The 21,049-nt window shown below is 39.9% G+C and overlaps 1 protein-coding gene across 7 annotated transcripts in view; it reads right to left on the bottom strand.

Annotated features, from left to right (window-relative positions):
* nf1a (neurofibromin 1a) overlaps positions 1–21,049 on the bottom strand; it is a 275,275-nt gene that overhangs the window by 242,370 nt on the left and 11,856 nt on the right. For all 7 annotated transcript variants that reach the window (XM_048612822.1, XM_048612821.1, XM_048612819.1 and 4 more), the window contains exons 2-3: positions 2,739–2,882; positions 1,214–1,297 (exon numbers count right to left, since the gene is read on the bottom strand). In XM_048612822.1, coding sequence (XP_048468779.1) covers positions 1,214–1,297; positions 2,739–2,882 — 228 coding nt within the window. The remainder of the gene's footprint in view (positions 1–1,213; positions 1,298–2,738; positions 2,883–21,049) is intronic.

The following is a 21,049-nucleotide window of genomic DNA, read 5'->3' on the forward strand; positions in this document are numbered from 1 at the left end:
TTTGCAGAACACTTAGGATCTGTTCACAAAAATGATCCCGAGCTTCCTGTTGCTTGCTGCTTCAACACCGTGTTCTCTGGCCAACATCTGTCTCAAGCTTGCTGCAGTGCTCCAGCCAAGTTCAGTGCAGTTCAAGTTGGAACAAGAGTATCTCACTTTCCACTTGGGAATCCTGCAGCCTTCAGAACTTAATATCAAGTTCAATAATTTTACATCCTTCTCCCATGTCCTTAACCCAACCCTCACACATCAGGCCTTATCATCACATGGGCTGCTACCTCAAATAACCCACTGTCAGCAACTAACGGTCCTCACCAGCAGCTCTTGATTCTCCAAGTCTGACCATGATCCATTCCTTTATCAGCCCAACTGTTTTTCTCTGTCTGGGCTCCATCGCCATTGTTATTCCTTCAATCTGGCCCCACCCCACCTTCAGCATATATACCAATCTTTACCCAATTACAATCAGTTCTGAATCACTGGATCCAAAATGTTATCTTTGCTTTCTCTCCACAGATGCTGTCAGGCCTGAGCTTTTCCAGTAAACTCAGAACAAGACAGATGCATTTAAGCCAAACATGTGTACTCCTTCTTGATGCACTAAGCTTAGAAGAACTAAATTTAAGCTGGCTTTATCAAAAAAAAACTGCAGACATTTCGGGAAGATGATTAGGTTAAAAATGGCTTCATAATATTTGCAAGGAAACACTAGTACAAAACATCGCATGTCCCAACGTATCCTACAAGGGATAAATCAATAATTGGAGATCTAGATTAAGCTTCATTAATGTTTACTATGATCCTCTTGTTGCTTACCCAGCTATACTTAAATTTAACTAAGGCAGCAGGCAGATATCCTGGCCCCCACAAAACAGTCAATGCTAGTCATCAACTATCTCACTATAAATGCACAGGACAGACTCAATTGTCCTGTCCAGTATTTACTCTCTCCAATTAGCTACAACTTCCCTAGATCATCCAGATATGACTCTCTGAAAAGATTTTTCTCTCTTATGACCTACCAACATCATTTATTTATATATCCATGTCAGACAAAGGGTCATCACAATGATTGCATTTTTTCAAACCTTAATTGATCTTGTAACAAAGTATCGTCACAATTCACAACCAATAAACAGAATTCTCTCCATAAAATCAACTATTCCCCCCATTTTAGATATCCATAATCAAATGTCGAGTACTTGTTACTTACTCCAGCAAGACATTTCTCCAATGTATCCAATATGATTAGTTGTGAAAGGTACAGGTTCCTCTCAGCTTCTGCTCCAAATATTCGCTAAGTGAACAAAACACAATGTTAAAACTTCCCTACACAGTATTGTCTAAGATCAAAAAGTGGTCCCATAAGGATTCTGAAAAGTAGCCAAATCAGACTTTTTTTTTGATTCAGCATGGTTCCCCAATTGGTTAAATGCTTTTTGTACATTGCATGGGATGTTACATGTTCATCAAGATTTATTACTGAGCCACCACAAATACTAGCAGTTATTAATGGCAATTTGTCACCAGTACAAAGCATTCTTCATTGTGTTGAAAAGAATGTATGAAAATATCTTGGCACAGTCTCCATAACATTAAGAAAATCAACTTATGGAAATAATGGTTTTCCACATCATTAACACATGCTGCTTAACAATCACACATCAGAGAACATTACAAGGTCATTGGATTGAACAATTCAAACTGATGGATTGATTTCAGTTAATTATGGACAATGTTTGAAAAGGCTTCATAATTGTTATCACTAGAAATGATGAGATTAGAAGCTAAGGGAAAAAAAACAGAAATCACTAAATGAGGTTTAGAATCTAAACAGCCTTGAAATAACTGCATTCATTACATGAAAGCAGAGCAACATTAAAGATGTTGCCTCACTGTTCAGCAAGTTAATAATCTTTGTTTCCTGTACACCATAATAGCCTAAGCTGAACAGATAAAGGAAGGAACTGATTAAATGATTCTATTAGTCTGTAAGAACCCAGCAACAGACTTCAATTGTAAAAACTGGTGAACACAAGGAAGTAATTTTGGAATAATTTTCCCAGGAGCTAAAAGGCACCAAGTTACAATGTGAAAATGCCTACTGGCAAGCTGCAATGTAGAATTCAAGAGTTTACATGCTACTATCAGTTATCATGATTAGGTTTTCCCTAATGGCAAGCTGCCAATTTGAGCCACGGCACCTCTGCCTCAGTCTCATTGAATTGCCAAATGTAGCAGCGAGCAAAGATGATATTTCAGCACCCCTATTAAGTTTCTTTTCCTTCGAGGGAGTAAAGAAGGCAGAGAAAATAGGACTCAGAATGCTTTAATCTATTGTCTCAATTCCTCAACAGGGAAAAATAGTTCCGCTTCTCAAGGTCCTGATAACACTACTTGATAACATGCCTTTTTAAAAACGTGCTATAGTTACACGAAATTGAGGGCTCCTCAAATATTTTACATAATCCCTGTGGTCAACACTCTCAATTCAGTAAGTCAACTGATGCAATGGCCAAGCTAAAATTAAAACCTCAATATATTATACAGACAAACAAACAAATCTCCAATCACTGACAATATTCCATCTCCAACATTCAATCTCTTAAAACAGCAAAAAAAGCTTATTTTGAGAGAGGGTGTGGTAACCACAAGTTATTTACTCAACAAACCACAATCCCACACAAATTGCTTCCATCTCCTGCTGAAATCCCATTATGTTGCAATAGAAAACTTACCATGTTATTTACATTTTTCAAGATAGTGGTGAGACCACTTATGACCAAGGAAAACTTGTACTTGGAAATATTGATGAGACATTCCTTGTTGTGTTCGGTGCTAACTTTGGAGTGTGTATTCTGCTGCCCACCTTTAATTGGAAGCTGAGGAAGTAAAATGGTAAATAAAAACATCATTTCATGGCAGATGTCCTGGTTACTAGAATGGATCTAAAAAGCTTTGCATACACTTCGGTCAAAGTGATAATTCTTCCACATACAGATTAAGGATGGATAATTATACTATCAAACAGATGTAACAAAGTTAATATTTCCCAAACAAAAGGACAGTTCTCCTGATTTTCTGGAAATTCACGATTTGATGGCACATTCCAAAAGCACCCTGACATCACCATTACCTGGAGTACAAACTTGATCAATATTCCACTATGGCAGAAAAGTAAGGACTCATCAGATTCACCAAAAAGCTCATCAAAATCATGGCAGCGCCTATGTTTTTATTAAAAGGTCACATTTTCCTGACAAATTGACAGATTTCAGCTTTAATTAACAAACATGTCATACCAAGGAGGGTTGGGTAATGTGGGCCAGAAAATTTCTTCCCAGCTTCTGAAGTGCTCAGTTCTTTGGATTGAGGCTAAGGTGGCAGCTGCTCTGACTAGGTTTGTTTCTATAGTGCACTCATCCTACACAATGATGAGATCACCAAAGTCAGACTCAATGCTCTGATCAAAACAATTGGAATAACTGTTGAGCCTTTCTGGTCTAGTCTATTTATCAAGGCTTTGATAAATCTAATATTGCTAAGTCTGATCTCCAGCATTCATGCTGAGGGTAGTGCCCCTACTGCTGCTGAAGAGTAAAAAGGAAGAGAAGAAACAGGAGGAATCGGAAGAGTTTGATGATATGCGTTGTGGTCTTTTTGATTAAATATAACATGCAACATAGGTGCGATAAGAAGCAGTGTGTGGACTTGAAGTGATATCTGTCCTTTGCCCTTAATCAAATGACATCATTAAATAGTAAATGTCATTAATAATGGTTACACAATTAAACATTTGAAATGAAATTTAACTCATTAGGTGTATAGAGGCAGGTCGACATATTGGCCTTTGCCTTCATTAGTTCACAAACTGTCCATTTTACACAAGGCCACTGCTTCTTACAGGCCAAAACCAAGCACGTCAAGCATGCTGGGTTCACAGATTTGCAATGTGAAGCACATGGAAGCAGCTACTCAGCTCCAAATCATGGCTATCACCAACTATGGCTCTTACGATGCAGTGGTCTTGTCCCTATCGCAAGTCCCAAATGTTCCAGAGGAGCATCATTACACATTTGAACAAGTTTGATTAAACTAAAATTTTGAACTACAATCCAATGAATTAGAACACTCAAGCAACAAAAAAAGGGGAACTCCATTCAAGAGATAAATGCATTATTTCGATTAGTATATTTTCTATCCCTCACCGTGGAGCTGTCAAATTTCCCTTTGAAGACACCTTCAATTTACTGTAGACTTCGGTGTTCAATGATGCAACTTCTATCGTGAAACAAGGCTTAACTTTGGAAAGAAGATGGTAGAGGGGCAAAACGACAGGGTGAAAATCAGGTCAAATTATATACTCTTTTTCCACTTCAAATGCAATCAGATTACAACTATTTAATGAATTGGCTGAAGAAATCTTAATGTAATCTGATTTTTAAAAGAAGGTTCTTAGTTTTCTTGGTTATGGCATTAATCAGTTATTTTCCTAATTTGCACTTGTCAAAGCTTTCTCTAATGTCCATTTTTCCCAAGACACAACCAAGATGATTCTTCCACACAGATCATGAAGCAAACCTAACTTCTTCCTTTCTGACTGCAGTCAGAATGTAGCTACTACTTGAGAATGCAGACGGCTAGTTCTAAGTACCAGAAACGTGTATGTTGATGCTGTAAATTGTTTCTTCAAATACATATAAAAAATGAAACTCTTCATTCCATCCATCTAGCTCTCAAACCTTGTAATTTCATAATACATATTAAAACAGAACAGAATATCAAATTTAGAAAACCTGTACACGGCACATACAATCCATACACACAGCTAACCCAACTGCAGCATACGTATTAGGTAAACATGCACACACGAGACTTGATTACAGGAATTCTTGCACTCCAATGCCAAAAGCCCACACTCAAATGGAACTATTTGCAGCAACACACCAGACTTCCACACACATTCCTTCAACACTCATTACCTCCTCCCTCCATTCTTAACATCTCAATGTTCCACCAATACACACACACTCCAACTCCAAAATGAAATTCACCTATAACATACATGGGCACTTCAAATGGATGATGCAGGAAATGCAACTATCACAATTCTATGAAGACTTCACAGTGCATTTTAAAAATCAAGTTAAGCAGGCTACTAGCGCAGTATAAAGGCTGCCCTTCTCAATTTTGAAGCAGAAGATCAGAAGTTTAACAAATTTTGAAAAGCAACAAGCACCCAAAATTCAAACACCTTTTTGATACAGTATGATATTGCATATGCCCCATTTAGCTAGGTAGCCAATAAATACCTTGGAAGTCCATATATTGTTGGCATATAACAAATACAGCAAAGTTACACATAAAATCTCACAAACAGCAACATGATAAGCAAAATTGATTTTGTCATTGTGATTCTGACTGAGTAATAAATTTTGGCAGCAACATCACAACATACACACACAATAGTTTGTCAACTGCAAAATAGCACCATGGGCCCAAGAAGCACATGGTAACTTGGGTTTTAATACAACTAAATCCATATATGTTTTCAAATTTGTCCAAGTTATAAAGCAATACACTAACATTTCCTTTTTTTTTTGAAAAAAAGAGAATAAAATGCAATATACTGAACTAATTTACAATTTACACATTTAACAGCAGAGTACTGAAGCAAATCAAATGCAGTTCTGACCCCTGAATACAATAGATTCTATTCTATGTCGCAACTCTCTTTAGAGATATTTCCAGGCCAGATTTCAACAAGCTATTCAAAGGAATATAGGAGACTCGTGCACACAGCATAAAACTTGTTAAAACTGACGCTAACTCACAGTGAACACATTGTTTCAGTTGGATACAGTGAATTCCTGAAAGGTCACAGACCAACCATTCCCCTTTGCAGACAAAGCCAGAAACAGTTGCGTATAATGTTAAGGATTGGACCACAGAAGACCACAAAATGAATCTTGCTTGGTAAATTTCATTTCAAAAATGCTATGAAAAGGCAGATAAAGATTGGCCCTTTGATCAATTAATGCAATGATGATCAAGCCTCAAAATATGAAACACACTACAGTTAAATGACTGGCAGGCTGTTCCTTAAGTGAAGTGGCTATAAGAGAGGTGGCGAAAGATGTGTAAAAATTTAAACTTCTTCCAAGGTTTACTCCCAATAATCTCCCTGCCCAAGTCAAAGACCTCATATTTTCTAATTTTTTTTTTTTTAAAATGCCATCCACCTGCGTCTCTAGGCCTGCATGCAGACAACCTGGGTTCCACAAATGCCACCTTTCAGCAAGGTGGTCGAAATGTGATGCAGGAAATACTCAAAGAAAGGGATAATGCAGAAGAGGAGGTCTGTTGTGCACATTTCTCATCCCCAGCAAACTGAGCAAAAGACAGCATTATTTGCATGGAACGACCAATCAAGTTAGAAGCCAGGACATCCAACAGTTCAGTGAATTTACCAAATGGCTGCATCCACAGCATATGGATCAACAGGGTTCCAGATTTGATGTTGACCTATGTGCGGTCTGCAAATCTGAACCAAGTAACTAGTCTTAGTACCTCTTGGTTTGCAGAACAAGATGATAAAATAAATTAATGATTCTGATCCTGGTGGACCCTGTCAGTAATATCTACATACAAGAGCAGGATCTCACTGACAATGACTGTAGAATTGCCTACCTGAGCGCGCTATTTAAATAATGGCACTTGTGGGCGGTTCCATTCTTGAACATTCTGCCTTGATACTTCTCTGTTTGACCATATTTCTGGTCATCTATCACTATCATTGGTGAATGTCTGTACTTTCTACTAAGTAGAATGAAACTTGCATTTGTGCCAAAAGTGGCTCTCAGCCAGACAGCCCACATGGCTCTACATTTGGTACACAGATGGTTGCACAAAAGCAATGTTTCAGGATATCGTGGTACTGCAGGTCTCACAATATAACAAGGAGCAGCTTCTCACAGTACTGAGTCCTGTCGCAAAAAGGTAATACAAACAATGAAATCCATTTAACCCATTAACCCAAATCTGATTGAACTTTTACAAGGCTTTCATCCATTCTGCTGTTCCCCAGGCCCCAGATCTATTCAGGAAATTGCTTTTTTATAGTTTCCAGATGTGAGGAAGAGCCTACACCCAGAACGTTAACAGTCTTGTGTTTTTGGATGATCATGGACATGTTGGGCATTTTTTTCACCATGCTTTTATGCTATTTGTCGAGACATACAGGATACAATCTGGTGCTCATGACAAAAATCCACAAGCTGGTTGAAGTCATCCACACTGCACCCCAGTTAACACTTTATGATACCTATTCAATCCACTTACTGCCTGCTTTTCATCTCAACAGCCCATTTAGAACCATGTCCTTAGAAACAGCTGACAGACATCCTTTGGATGAAAGAATGGGAAACATGGAAAGTCACAAACAAGCTCCTTTTGACAAATGCATCTGTCAAATAGTAGGGTTTGAATTATCTTTGTGGCAGTGGTCTTTGCTAAACTAGCTTTAGGACAAGCCTGTGCCCCCAAGGAACCAACTTCCACCACTGGTGTCTTGGCACAAACCCCTTATGCTTCGGGACAGACTCAAATAATGTTGCACGTTATCAAGGAGTGTCCCCTCTCCAGACTAAATGGCAGATTAGTCACTTTAAACTTGGCAAATAAAGAGGATATTACTTTGCTCCAAGGATCTACATTCTCAAAGAAAGGCTTACTTATAGAAAATACAGCGTTCTGAAGCAGGGATTACCAAACATAATATTTGATTACAGGTATCCCCATCTTTATTACACTCACAGCTGTGCAGGTTACAATAATAAGCCTATGGACAATGAGCACCACATGTCGGGCAGAAAATCAAAGGCAAAATAACATCACGGGTGCATGGTTATTCCAACTGCTAAGATTCACCTATGCAGTTGCAACTTGGCAGAGCAAACAGAATTGAATCATTTCCTTGCTCCTATTTGGCAGGTGCCAATAAATTTACGCACAAAAATGGCAAAGCACAATATCCTGATCAGCTGTGTACCATTACAAGTTTCAAGCAGTAACAAGTTCATGGTTAATTTGATATCTTAACTTGGTTAACACTTTAGGATCACCAGTTCCTCTTTAATAACTGAGGGCTTCTGGATCAATCACAAAACCATACCTCAAATGTAGATACAGCAAATCCATTACAGGTCATCAGCTTGCAATTTATAACCAAAAACAATTTCTCAGTTATAGCACTTTGTCATGATTTATCAGCCAAAGAATTGCAACGTAAACTGTAATCTTTATCCTTTGGCAAGTGCACAACGCATGAATATCATGGGCATCCTTTCTTCATTGGGAAGGGTCTCTCAAGTCCAAGCCGAGAACTCCAAAGTCCTTCAAGTGACCTTAAGTTTATTGCTTCATATTTCAAAAATCTCAGGTTACCATAGCAATGCATCACTCACATGCCCTGTCTTAATGTTATCGATGATGGAATTACTGCACTCCAGAAATGTTCTGCATCTCCATCCATTTAAGAGCTTCATATTCTCAAGGGTCTATTTCTGCAATGACAAGGTTGTATAGCCGAGGGCAGATTGGCGGGGGAGAGATCCGAGTCGGATTTACATACAATGTTTGGGAATTGTTGAGGCACTGACAGGTCTTGAATCAACTACAGAGATCAAAGAGGATGCATTGATGGACCTTTGTACAGAATAGGATACAATATTTCAGATGAGGTTTATGGAGGATAGAAACGATATTAAGCCAATGAGAACATTGGAATTGAAAAGTTTTTGAAAACAGGCATAATTGAGTGCTTCAGCGGAAAGCCAATGTAGATAACAGAAATAGGGGGGTGTTTGACGTGGAAATCGCCGGGCTTAATGGCATGATTACCAGATCAGAATTGCAGCTCAGCATAAAAGACTTCAAAATTGCTAACAGACAGATTAATCTTCAAATGTACCGGTGAAAACAGTGACAAGGTTTACGGAATTTGTGCTATGAGCCAAAGACAACAGATTTGATATTCTTCAACTTGAACAAAATTAAGGGATACTCAACTGTATGCTGGGCAAGCAGTCTGAGAGCAGAGATTATAAAGGCATTAAAGGAGTGAAGAGGAGATAGAATTTGGAATCAACGCAGTCAACGTGGAATCTGGCATGTAGGCAAATGGCAGGATACAGTCGGTTCTAATACGTTTCGTTGTCATGCAATCTTCTATTAAGACAATCACACAATTGCTGTGCTGTGCCATTTAAACTAACGGGGCGGCAATCGCATTATAGCCAATACGGGTAAGGAAGGCATCCTACAAATAATGGTCTAAATTCTTCAATCACATTAAAATTAATTTGCTTTGAAGAAACATACACTATAGCAGAACCGACTGTATATGCAAGTGGCATGATGTAGATGAGAAAGAGCAGCAAGGATCTTTAGAGGGCTTTAATGCCAACAGTACAATAGCAGAATAAGAATCAGTTGCTAGAAAAGCTGTGGCTTACAGTGGAACTGAGTGAGTATAGACCAATCAAACAATAAGCAAGAACGTATGGTCAACTGTGTCAAAGGTTGCCAAAAGTCAAGTAGGAACACAGCTAAGTCACAATGTTATTCGTGACTGTGACGAAGATTGCTGAAGTGTTGAGTGTGATTCAGAAATATGATGGGACAGTTAAAACTTGAGGTTTCAGGAGACATGGACACAGATCCAGGAAGCAGTTTCAAGGACTACAGGAATAACAGCTCAATTGGAGATTGAGGTTACAGGAGTCATTAAAACATAAATCACCAGTTACTTTAGGTAGACCCTTCACTGTTCCACAATTCATTTAAACCACAACCCAATATGATGTCTCAAACCAATCACTCCACCTTTATGTCATAACCTCTAATATCCTTACCCAACAAAAATTCATCAACTTAAGTCTTGAGAAAGTAAATTAAACCCCATCCTTTAGCCTTCATGAGCACTTTTTGTTTGGGGGGGCGCTGGGGGAAATGGGACTCCTTCTGGATCTTTATTGCTTAGGTCTAAGAAACTGCTTCCTCATTTCTCTCCTAAATGGGTCAGTCGATATGTGAAATGGTATCCAGCAAGCAGGAACAGGGACTCATGGAGGATATATGCTTATGTGGAATGAAAAGGAAGTAGGAGTACACTTCAAAGATTCACTATTTCAGCTCTTTACTCAATGAGTGGCAGGTGCAAGTTGTATTTTCATGCTTGTATCAGGTGAACAGTACTTGAAGGCTCAACAAGTTTCTCAAGCTCTCCAATACTTGAGACAATCTCTGGTCATCACGATGCTTCACGGTATTTATACTTTTTAAATTTCTTGGAACATTAGACTTTAAAACATAATTGGGGCAATGCTTCAATTCAATTCAATAAGATGAGGTTACTAGTATTCACCCACTAGCCTAAAGTAAAAATGGGGAAGAATAAACAAAGCTGTTTAAAAACAGAAACTCTCAAAAGCAGTTTAACTGCAAAAAACAAAAAAGCTTCCAGTATAAATTTGGCAAATATTCATCATGCAGGGCAGTCAGTGCGTTCAGTATTTTGAGAATGTCGCTTGACAAGGTGTCAGCCAATAAGTTGGAGGTGGGCAAGACAGACAGTAAAAAGTGCATTTTATAGCAAATAAAGTGTATTTACTCAGCAAACAGTTTCTTCAAACAACAAACTACAGCAAAGACTAGAATCTCTGAACTACAGCAAACAGAACTCATGGCCAAATCGACAGCATAGTGTTTTCACCGACAAAATGCATAAAATGCTATGAGTACCAGGTAGTTACCGAACACAAATTGTGTTCTTGAAAATAAATGCCAGTCACATCGAACAGTACACCTCTCCTAGTGCTACTGACAGGACATTGGCGAGGCCACTTTTAGAATACTGCATTCAGTTCTGGTCTCCCTACTACAGGAAGGATGTTGTTAAACTTGCAAGGGTTCAGAAAAGATTTACAAGGAAGTTGCCAGGGTTGGAGGGTTTGAGCTATAGGGGGGGGCTGAATAGACTGGCGCTATTTTCCCTGGAGTGTTGGAGGCTGAGGGGTGACCTTGTAGAGGTTTATAACCTCATGAGGTGCATGGATAGGGTGAATAGTCAAGATATTTTTCCCAGGGTAGGGGAATCCAAAACTAGAGAGTAGAGGTTTAAAGTGAGGGGGGAAAGATTTAAAAGGACCACTTTTTCACAGAGGGCGATGTGTCTATGGAATGAGCTGCCAGAGGAAGTAGTAGAGGTGGGTACAATTATGTCATTTAAAAGGCATCTAGATGGGGACATGAGAGGGATATGGGCCAAACGCTGGCAAATGGGGCTAGATCAGATTAGGGCATCTGGTCGGCATGGACCAGTTGGACCATGGGTCTGTTTCCATGCTGTATAACTCTAACAAGGAAATTATCCAATATTTACTACCCAGACATGAACAGATGCATCAATGCTTGCAACTGTAAACCTTTGACCTAAAATAGGATTCTGCATTTAAATATTTTCTTCGATTAAAATCAACATGGAAGCAGATAATGTGCAACCATCGCAAATTTCTAAAGCAGTCTTATATTCTCTCAGAAAAACAAAGACACCACCTAGGCAATCATAAAAGCAAATTAAGTTAGATACAACATATGCATTCAAACAAGCCATCCTGTGCTATCAGCTCCAAGTGTTAACTTAACTACACTTTTGCCCAAGTGGTACCAACTGCTATTCAAGAAAATGAGCATGTAATTTTGTCTGACTTTGATCCAGTTATGAAGGAGGCCACAATCAGAGGTGCCACTTCACAGCTGAGACATTCAACTGAGGATTTTCCATTTTCCTCAGAGGACATAGAACATGCCTTGGCACCATGCTCATAAGAACAAACAGAAGAGCTGAATTCCAGTGGTGAAATGGAAGCGATTTCTCTGGATATTTTAACAGCATATGACCAAAAGCAAAACAAGGAATCCAAAACTCAAGTCAATTCAAATTAGAGGCAAACTCTCCACTAGTTTCAGTGGTCCTTCTCTAAAGTTCTAAAACTGAACACAACATTCTAAACATGGCTGCACCAAGGCTTTGCACACCTTGCAATAGCACTCCTGACTTCTAACCACACTTATCTACCCAAATAGCCCAAACGCATATCTGCTTTCTCTGCGGCGTGACCACACTGCCAGCATTCAACATCAAAGACACCATGACTTGAAGGGTCTCTCTCCTATCTTGTAGCTTTCAGTAGGTATCCTTACACTGTGGATAAATATAACCTGAAGGGAATTACAATGAAGATGTGCAATTCAACCACCATTAAACCTAGTGAAGACAGTTATAAGCATTTAAAGTAGTTTATGTTCCTTCAAGAATTATTTTAATCATTCAACCCAAATTCTCTTCAGCAAATGCTTCAATGCAATCTGTGTTGGCTACTTTTGCCAGATTTTGCAAACTCACCAAACCTAAAATCCAAAATGCCTAAGACTCCAAAGCTCCATCAACTATAATGATACTGTTGAATAATCAACTGAACAATTCAGCCATTCTTCATGTAACCAAATGGAAGCAACGAAGGAAACAAGGTTTGAGGTTTAGAGGACATCATCCAAACCCAGAGGCTGGATTACAATCTTCAAGCATTCCTTTCTTTTTATAAAATGTTGCAGATTTCTGTATAGTTCATGGAATCATCAAATGTTGAATTTTTTGCTGATCACGGCTCTGATGCTGCAGGCAAATGTTAGGTCAATGATTCCTTTAATAATTCTCAAGTTATATTTATGTATATGAAGTGTAGTTGGGTAAGCTGGTATTTATTGCCCACCCTTATTTGCCCTCAGGAAGGTGGTGAAAACCACCTTGAAAGACCTCTTGTCCTTCTTGAACCAACACAGTCCTATTTTAGCAGTCAAAAAAAAATTCAGTGACATCAACCACCACATTTTGTTTTCAAAGGGCAGAAACTAGTTCAAGGTGAGTTTTCAGTACTTTTTTAGTGCACTGAGCCACAGGGAAGGTGATAGCCTCTCTTGTAGTATTATTATTAGTAATTACTAATTCAGAAACTCAACTAATGTACTGGGGACACAGGTTCAAATCCAAATTCAATAACAAAAAAGAATCTAGCATTAAGGGTCTAATGATGACCACAAAACCATTTGCTGATTATCAGAAAAACCCATCTGGTTCATTGACGTCCTTCAGGGAAGAAAATCTGCCATCTTTACCTGGTCTGGCCTACATGTGACTCCAGACCGACAGCAACGTGATTTAATCTCAACTGCCCCCGGCAGTAAATGCTGGCCTAGCCAGTTAAGCCCTCATCCAGTGTTGGAATTTTAAAAGCCACAGTCAAGACCAATCCTACCCAGATTCAACTCATACAATATATTCAAGTTCCATTTGGGAGGGGTCACATGTAAAATCCTGAATTTTCTTTCAATATGCGGAGTCAAAACTAAGATGCAAGTCTTAAAGAACAATTAAATTATTCCATCACTTAATCTCTTATTCTTAAGGCAGATATAAAATCTGTAACTATTGACAGCAATTTCCTAAGAAGTTGTGCATATTACAACAAATCTAATTCCTCTAAACCATATCGATTCATGAGCTGGTAGTTAGTCAGATGGAAAACTGCATTTGCCACAAATCTCTAATCCCCAGTTGGATCTGCTTATTTTCACATGGTTCCAGGCACACAATTTGGATATTTCCAAGTGAATCTAGATTAATTTCAAATGAAAGGTGAAGAACCAAAATATACTGTTTGAAAGAGAACAGCATTCAAAACTGCAGTACAGAACAAACTGAGCCAATGTCAGTGCTTCCCCAGTAACTTGCAAAACCGCAGTTTTACAGTCCAGAAGGCAGTTGAGAAGCAGTAAGGGCACAGCAAAGAATCACTTTACAATGCTACTGTTTAACTAGTTCCAAAATGAACCAAGAGGATAAATTTCTTGCGTACTTGTGAAAACTGATCCACATTGTGGAGGGAGGCATGCAAGTAAAGCATAAAGGGAAAATTCAAACAAATAGGAAGCCAGCTACAACAGTCCAATGTTTCTTTCAAACTACACACTCGGTGAAGGCAGAATCAAGGCCGATCACGCTCATTCCACAAACAAGCAAAACCAAGCATGCACTTAGATAGTGTTGACCTGGTGAAGAAAAATTTTGTGTCTGTCCTAAATTCCTGCTGGGAAACATGCATACAGTTTGACGAGAATAGAATAAGCTATAAATGAACCATAGTTGAACAGCTAGCCAAAAATCTAGACTCACACCAAGAGTGGTTTCTTCTGGATGGTACAGGAAGATAAAGTCCACATGTGGCATTTTAATGATACAAGTGGTTCTCCAGTAGGAGTATTGGTAATGGGCTTCCCAGTTTATTCAGCCTTAAAACAAATTCAATTCAGTTCTTTAAAGCTCCAACAGAAACATGGTTGTAATTATAGCTGGATATAATTATTTATTTTTAAAATCAACCACCAGCAGTATTCCACTGTAATCATTTCATGCTGCAGTCCCAATCTGTGCGCTGATACCCAACGTGGTGACAAGCAACAAGCAGTAAGCACTTCTTCATAGAAGGGAAGAGAAAGCAGAGCGGTTTTGCTCAGCTCAAAGGTTAATCAAAGATGTTGCAGCAATCAACTACTCTTGGATAGCAATGATTTATGGCACAGCAAGATCCAAGAAGGGAGACAAACAGGATGAGACAGCATGGAGTAGAAATCAGGCAAGAATTCAAGGAGTCTCTGGGTAACTCCAGTAATTCATGTCGTAATGTACAATGTGGGCCAAATGATAAATTCCTTTTGCAACCAGCTAGAAGCACTGAGCTCACTCAGTTTGAAGTGAGGCGAGTTTGGTAGGAGATGATCAAGTAAAAAGATTGTGGAAGTCCACTATGCTTTTTGTTCTACCACAATACAATGCCAATACAGAATCAAAAATTAGTGGCATTGACCTAAACCCCCACCAAGGAATCACAAAAGGCAAACAAACACTCACGTTAGAAAGCAAATAAAAACTCAAAAGCTTTCTGGTAAAGTACAGCTCCATGCAAAACCAGTCCGCATCTAGAAACACCTTAGACTCCAGTTCCAGGCATTCTGAAGCAAGCTGATCTGGGCTGGGCAACAACTGCAGCTGTGAAGATGTCTGGAATTCACCTGCTCCTGACTATCAATTGACCTCTTCTAGCTTCAGAAATATAAAGAATATTAACAAAGCAAAATGAAATTTACTTTAACGCAAAGACTCTTAATCTCAATCCAGTGTACTTTAATCACAAGATGTAGTTTGCATAACTATTTCAAAGCTGGCAACATGGTAGACAAAGTTACAGGTTTTGATTATTATAAAATTAGCACCTGAGAAACTGAAATACAATAATCATACTTATAAAAAAAGGAATAACATGCAAGGCCACAGGGAAAAGACCCAGGAGTGGCATTAGTTCAATTGCTCCTACCAAGTAATACACCAACGCAACTGGTCAAAAAGCTTCCTTCAGTACTTTCACCATTCTAAGAGCACTTTAACAAGAAGGGTGGAAACAATCTAACTTCCAACCGAATACAATCTCAGGCTGTTCACTTGGTTAAACCAAGGACAAGGAGCTCACAGGTCAACTGTGCAAGTGGAGCTCAATTTCTGTCGTAACTTTAAGACTCAGGAAATCCCAAAGCGCTTCACAGCCATTTATGTATTTTTGAATGATCGTCAACTATTGCAACGTTCCGAACACAGCTGCTAATTTACACAAATTAACCTCCAACAGCAATGTGATAATAGCCAGTTAATCTGTTTAAGTGAAATAAAAACAAAGTGCTGGAGAAACTCAAAAATCTGGCACAATTTGTAGACAGAGAAACAAAACTGACATCGAGTCCAATATGACTCTGTCTCCAGTACTTTGTGCTATTATTTCAGATTTCCAGCATGCACTTTTAACCTGTTCACATGACATTGACTGAAGAATAAATATTGGCCAGGACTCTGGGGACAGTTCCTCTGCTCTTCTTTGAAACGATGCCAAGAGCATCACCAGGCAGAGCTAAAAGTGAGGTGTCAGCCTGCTCAAGAGCCATTACATGCATGTTAGAGATGCTAAAGACAGAGGTCAACAATCCCACAATCAACTGATCAACTTAAAGCTCTGCAGTCCTGTCTTATCCAGTCATGAATAGCAATGGATAATTAAACTAACAGTAGGAGATATCTGTGTGAACATCCCTACCCTCGACAATGGCAGGAGTCTAACTTGTCTGCAAAAGACTGAAGCTTTTGACTAATGGATAACTCATGTTGGCTTTCTCCAGATATCCTCACCAGATGGACTAGGCTCCAACTAATTTGATTCACCTCACTTAATAAAGATGTAATCAAGTACACTGGATACAACAAGCCCTTTGGGATCTATGACATGTACTGCAGAACTTGCCACACCTTAAGTCAAGCGATTTCAGCTCAGCTACAAATGGGAATGTTTCCAACTATGTGAAAAATTTCCCAGATGTGTTCCTTCCACAAAAGGCAAGACCAATCCAATCCAGCCAATTAGCATCCTATCAACAATCAGCAAAGTGATGGAAGGTGTAGTCAACGGTACTAGCAGGCAGAATTTACCCATCAAACACCCCCTCACCGACATTCAATTTAGGTTCTATCAGGACCACTTAGCCTCAGGCATGATCACAGTCTTGGTCCAAATGTAAACTGACCTAAATTTCAGAGGTGAGGCAAACAACTATCTCGACATCAAAGCAACATGTGGCTGAGAGTGGTGTCAAGGATGCCTAGCCCAACTGAAATTAATTACAAATCAGGGAGCAAACTCTTCACTGGCTGGAGTTATACCGACTATGAAGGAAGATGATTTTGCTTACTAGGACCAATCATTTCAGTCACAGGACATTGATGGAGGAACTCCTCAGGGTTGTCACCGAGGCCCAACCTTCTTCAGCCGTTTCATCAATACCCTTCCCTCTAATAAGATTTGAAGTGGGGACATATGCTGACGATTGCAGAGTGATCAATTCTATACACTATTTCTCAGATAATGAAGCAGTCTATATGCAGAAAGACCTAGACAATGTTGAGCCTTGGACTGTTAAGGAGCAAGTGACATTCGTACCATACCAGTGCCATGCAAGGAACTTTTCTATTCAGTGTCTAAACAATATGCCTTGATTTTAGAAGCATTACGGAATACCCCCTCATCAAATCCTGGAAGTCATTATGGCAAGGAGCTACATGCACACCAAAGAAATCATACTGCAGGTATAGGTCAGCAACCCTACAACCAACCAATAAGATTAAAGCGTTCAAGTGCTGCCACACCTACTCAATGGGTAGCGGGTAACTAAGCAATTGATAGGAGGCCATCGTTCCATAAACATACCTACCCTCAATATGGCAGGAGTCTTGCACAAGTGCAAAAGACAATACTCAACGATATGCAACCATCTTCAGTCAGAACGACAAATCTAGTTATGTTCCAACTCCTCTGACCACAAATATTGAGACATAAACAGATCAATGGATGGGTATTCAAAAGCTGCAGAATACCCAAAACCCTTCTACTCTGAAGGTACAAGTCAAACGTAACAAGATTGAGGACCTATTAGAAAAGCCAAACTTTCCATTCCTTTCTCTCAATAAAGAAAAATGCATTCGGCTACCAAACTCCAAATTTCTTTATGGAATACAGCTTATGAACTCTTAAGTGTTACTATAGATAATGGCTCACAACTCACCATTCAGGGGCCTAGCATTCCAACAACTAGCGTTACTTGCAACCCAACATTGATGTGCGACCAGAAGAGACATCCAAAAAGGCAAATCTGAATCCACAACTCAAATCCTAATTGCAATATTTTAACAAGAGGCAGGGAAGAACAGGACTCACATGAATGGTCATTCCCAAATGCAAACAGATCAAGACTGTTCAGACGAAGAGCATTAAACCATCAGTTATGTGACTACAATGCAAGTCTCATCTTGTTGACAAGGCTAAATGTTAGTCAGTGAACTGACTCTCCCACCATATTTTATTGGCAATCCATCTCAAAAATTGACATGACACTCTGCAAGACTCAATGGTCATAAAATTTCAGGTGCAAGCAAAATAGTGAGTTTATAAACAGTGAATCCATAAAGAATTGAAGGCAGAGATTCATAAATAACTCATATCACTTTGAAAAAATCATAAGTGACAAAGTCTTCAAGACGATACAAGCACAACAAACAGCAATGCTTCCTCAAGCAAAAATTTAGTCACCATGTTCGAATTCAAACAAACTAGAACAAGCTTATATACAAGCTAATTCCAAATGCATGTTGCTATAGATGAGACTACTTTAGGAATCAAATTTTATTTAGAAAAGGTGGCAATATGTTCCATAAATGATACTGAACTCAAAGCAAAAGAAGAGATATGCTATGGTCCTCGCAAGACTTGCGTGGATCTATTCTTGGCCCTTTGGATGATGTTGCTGAGCAACAGAATAACAAAGAAACATTAGGTCCATCACACAAAATATCAACAACCATCTGTATTTCAGCAGATGTCTTGATGTCTCCACACCTTGCTGTCAGATATCCAGTGCTCAACAAGTTTCCAGTTCCACCAAGTAAACGTTATTAAAAACAAACCACATTCACTCAAGCCTATCGTAATCACCATCCACTCCATAATGACGAGTCGCTTAATCATCTTTTTGTTACCTTCAGGATCAATTATTCAGATGCTTTCCTGACTAGTGCCCAATCTTCCAACCTTAGCGCATAATCTAATTTACAGCAAGATCCACCAACTTCAGTTGCAAACTACCTTAACCTCAAATTCAAATCTCACCAACATCTGCACTTCTCCACATATCTGTAACCTCCATCTACTCGACATCAGAGAATTGTGCATTCTCTTATTTCTAGCCCTTTTATACAACACATCCAGCACATTCCCATCTCCCTTGTTCTACCACATTCCACCAGACATGCCGAGTGCTTGACCTACAATGGCCTCCTCCGGAGGTCTACAGTATCTCAAATGGCAGTCTGGAGCAATTTGATTCGGTCCACATATCAACAAATGACTCAAGGCAGTGAATACAGCAAAGGCTATGGGCTCTGACAACATTCCAGCAATATTACCAAAGAACTATGCTCCAGAACTTGCACTCCCCTAGCCAAGCTGATCCAGTACAGCCACTGCCCTGACATCCACTTGACAATGCAGAAAGTCATCCAGGTATGCCTCATACACAAAGAAAAACAAATCCAACCTGGCCCATAAGTCTACTTCAATCATCAGTAAAGCGATGGAAGAGGCCATCAACTCCGCTATCGCATGGCAATTATTCAGTGATATCCTACTCACTGGTGCTCAGTTTGGATTCCACCAGGGCCATTCAACTCCTGACCTGATTAAATCTTTTGTTCTAAACTGGACAAGAGAGATGAATTCTAGAGGGGATTTGTGACATCAAGGCCAAATCAAGGCCTTCCCTCCATCGTAAGACTAAAGTCGAGACAATTGCACAGTGTTCAGAACTATTTGCAACTCCTCATGTACTGAAGCATCCATGCCAAAAAGCAGGAAGACCATACAAGAGATTCATGTCGCCTTAAATTCTCTGCACCCCACCCCACCCCCTCCACCACCACCACTGTTCAAACCTCAGGACTGACTACAGATTTACTCTCAGATCCAACCCTGACTTTGTAATCAAGGCTGCCAACAAGACTAGTACTGTTATTAACTGGCGCATTGACTTCAACACTGCAAAGGCTGAGTGCCAGTCTTCTCCTGCCTCTCCCAGACCATGGCCCCACAACTGAACTGAACACTGGGCTATTGTGTCCACAATGGTCACTAATCTCATTTCATCTGGTCACCTCCCCTGTCACGGTCTCGAAGTTCTTGCCTCCAAACACGCATGGCCTGCTTCTACCTCTTCCCAAAAGCCACAGACAGGGCAGCCCAAGCAGACCCATTGCATCTGCCTGCTGTTGCCCCAAGATCTCATCTCATCCTACCTCAGCACAATACTTTCTCCCCTGCTCCAGTCCCTTCCCACTTGGATCTGCAAGTTTTCTGACACTTTATGTCGGTTTCAGAATTTCCAGTTCACAGGTTCCAGCCACCACCTCTTCACCAGGAACTTTCAATCCCTTTACTTTTCCATCCCTACACTAGGATATTCTCAGGGCTGTCCATTTCTTCCTGAAAAAGGTCTGGACCATGCCCACCTACCACCATCGTCCTCCGCCTGGCCAAGCTCGTTCTCATTTTGAATTTCTCCTTTCACTCCTCTCACTTTCTTCAGTGAAAGATGTGGCCATGGGTTCCAGTCATGCCTGTCTCTTTGTGGGCTATGTGCAACATTCCTTGTTCTAGTTGTCCTCAGGCCCCCATCCACAACTCCTTCTCTGATACATCAACTAAATCATTGGTGCTGCTTCCATCTCTTGCCCAGAATTCGAAAAATTTATCAATGCTGCTTACAATTTTCATCCTGCTCTCACCTTCACCTGTTCACCCTGACTCTTCCCTTCCTCAACATTTGTTTCCATTTCAAGGGATAGGCTAGCCACCAATTCCCACAGTTACCTTAACTATACATCCTCACTCTGCTTACGTAAAGACTATTCCATTCTCCCAATTCCTCCATCATATCTGTTCCAATCATCTAACGGGGGACCTCTGAAATGTCCACCTTCTTCCTCAACTGAGAATTCCCCACCACTGTAGATTAAAGGGCTCTCAGCGACATCCTGTCCATCTCCCACACTTCGGCCCTCACCCCTTTTCTTTCCTACCACAACAGCGAAAGGGTCTACCTGGTCCTCACCTACCATTCCACCTACAATCACATCCAAAGATCATTAGCTAAGATAACAAGGTGTAGAGCTGGATGAACACAGCAGGCCAGGCAGCATCAGAGGAGCAGGAAAGCTGACGCTTCGGGACTTCTGAAGAAGGGTCCAGACCCGAAACATCAACTTTCCTGCTCCTCTGATGCTGCC

Source organism: Rhincodon typus, chromosome 26 (genome assembly GCF_021869965.1).
Source record: "Rhincodon typus isolate 14 chromosome 26, sRhiTyp1.1, whole genome shotgun sequence".
NCBI classification, from domain to species: Eukaryota; Metazoa; Chordata; class Chondrichthyes; order Orectolobiformes; family Rhincodontidae; genus Rhincodon; species Rhincodon typus.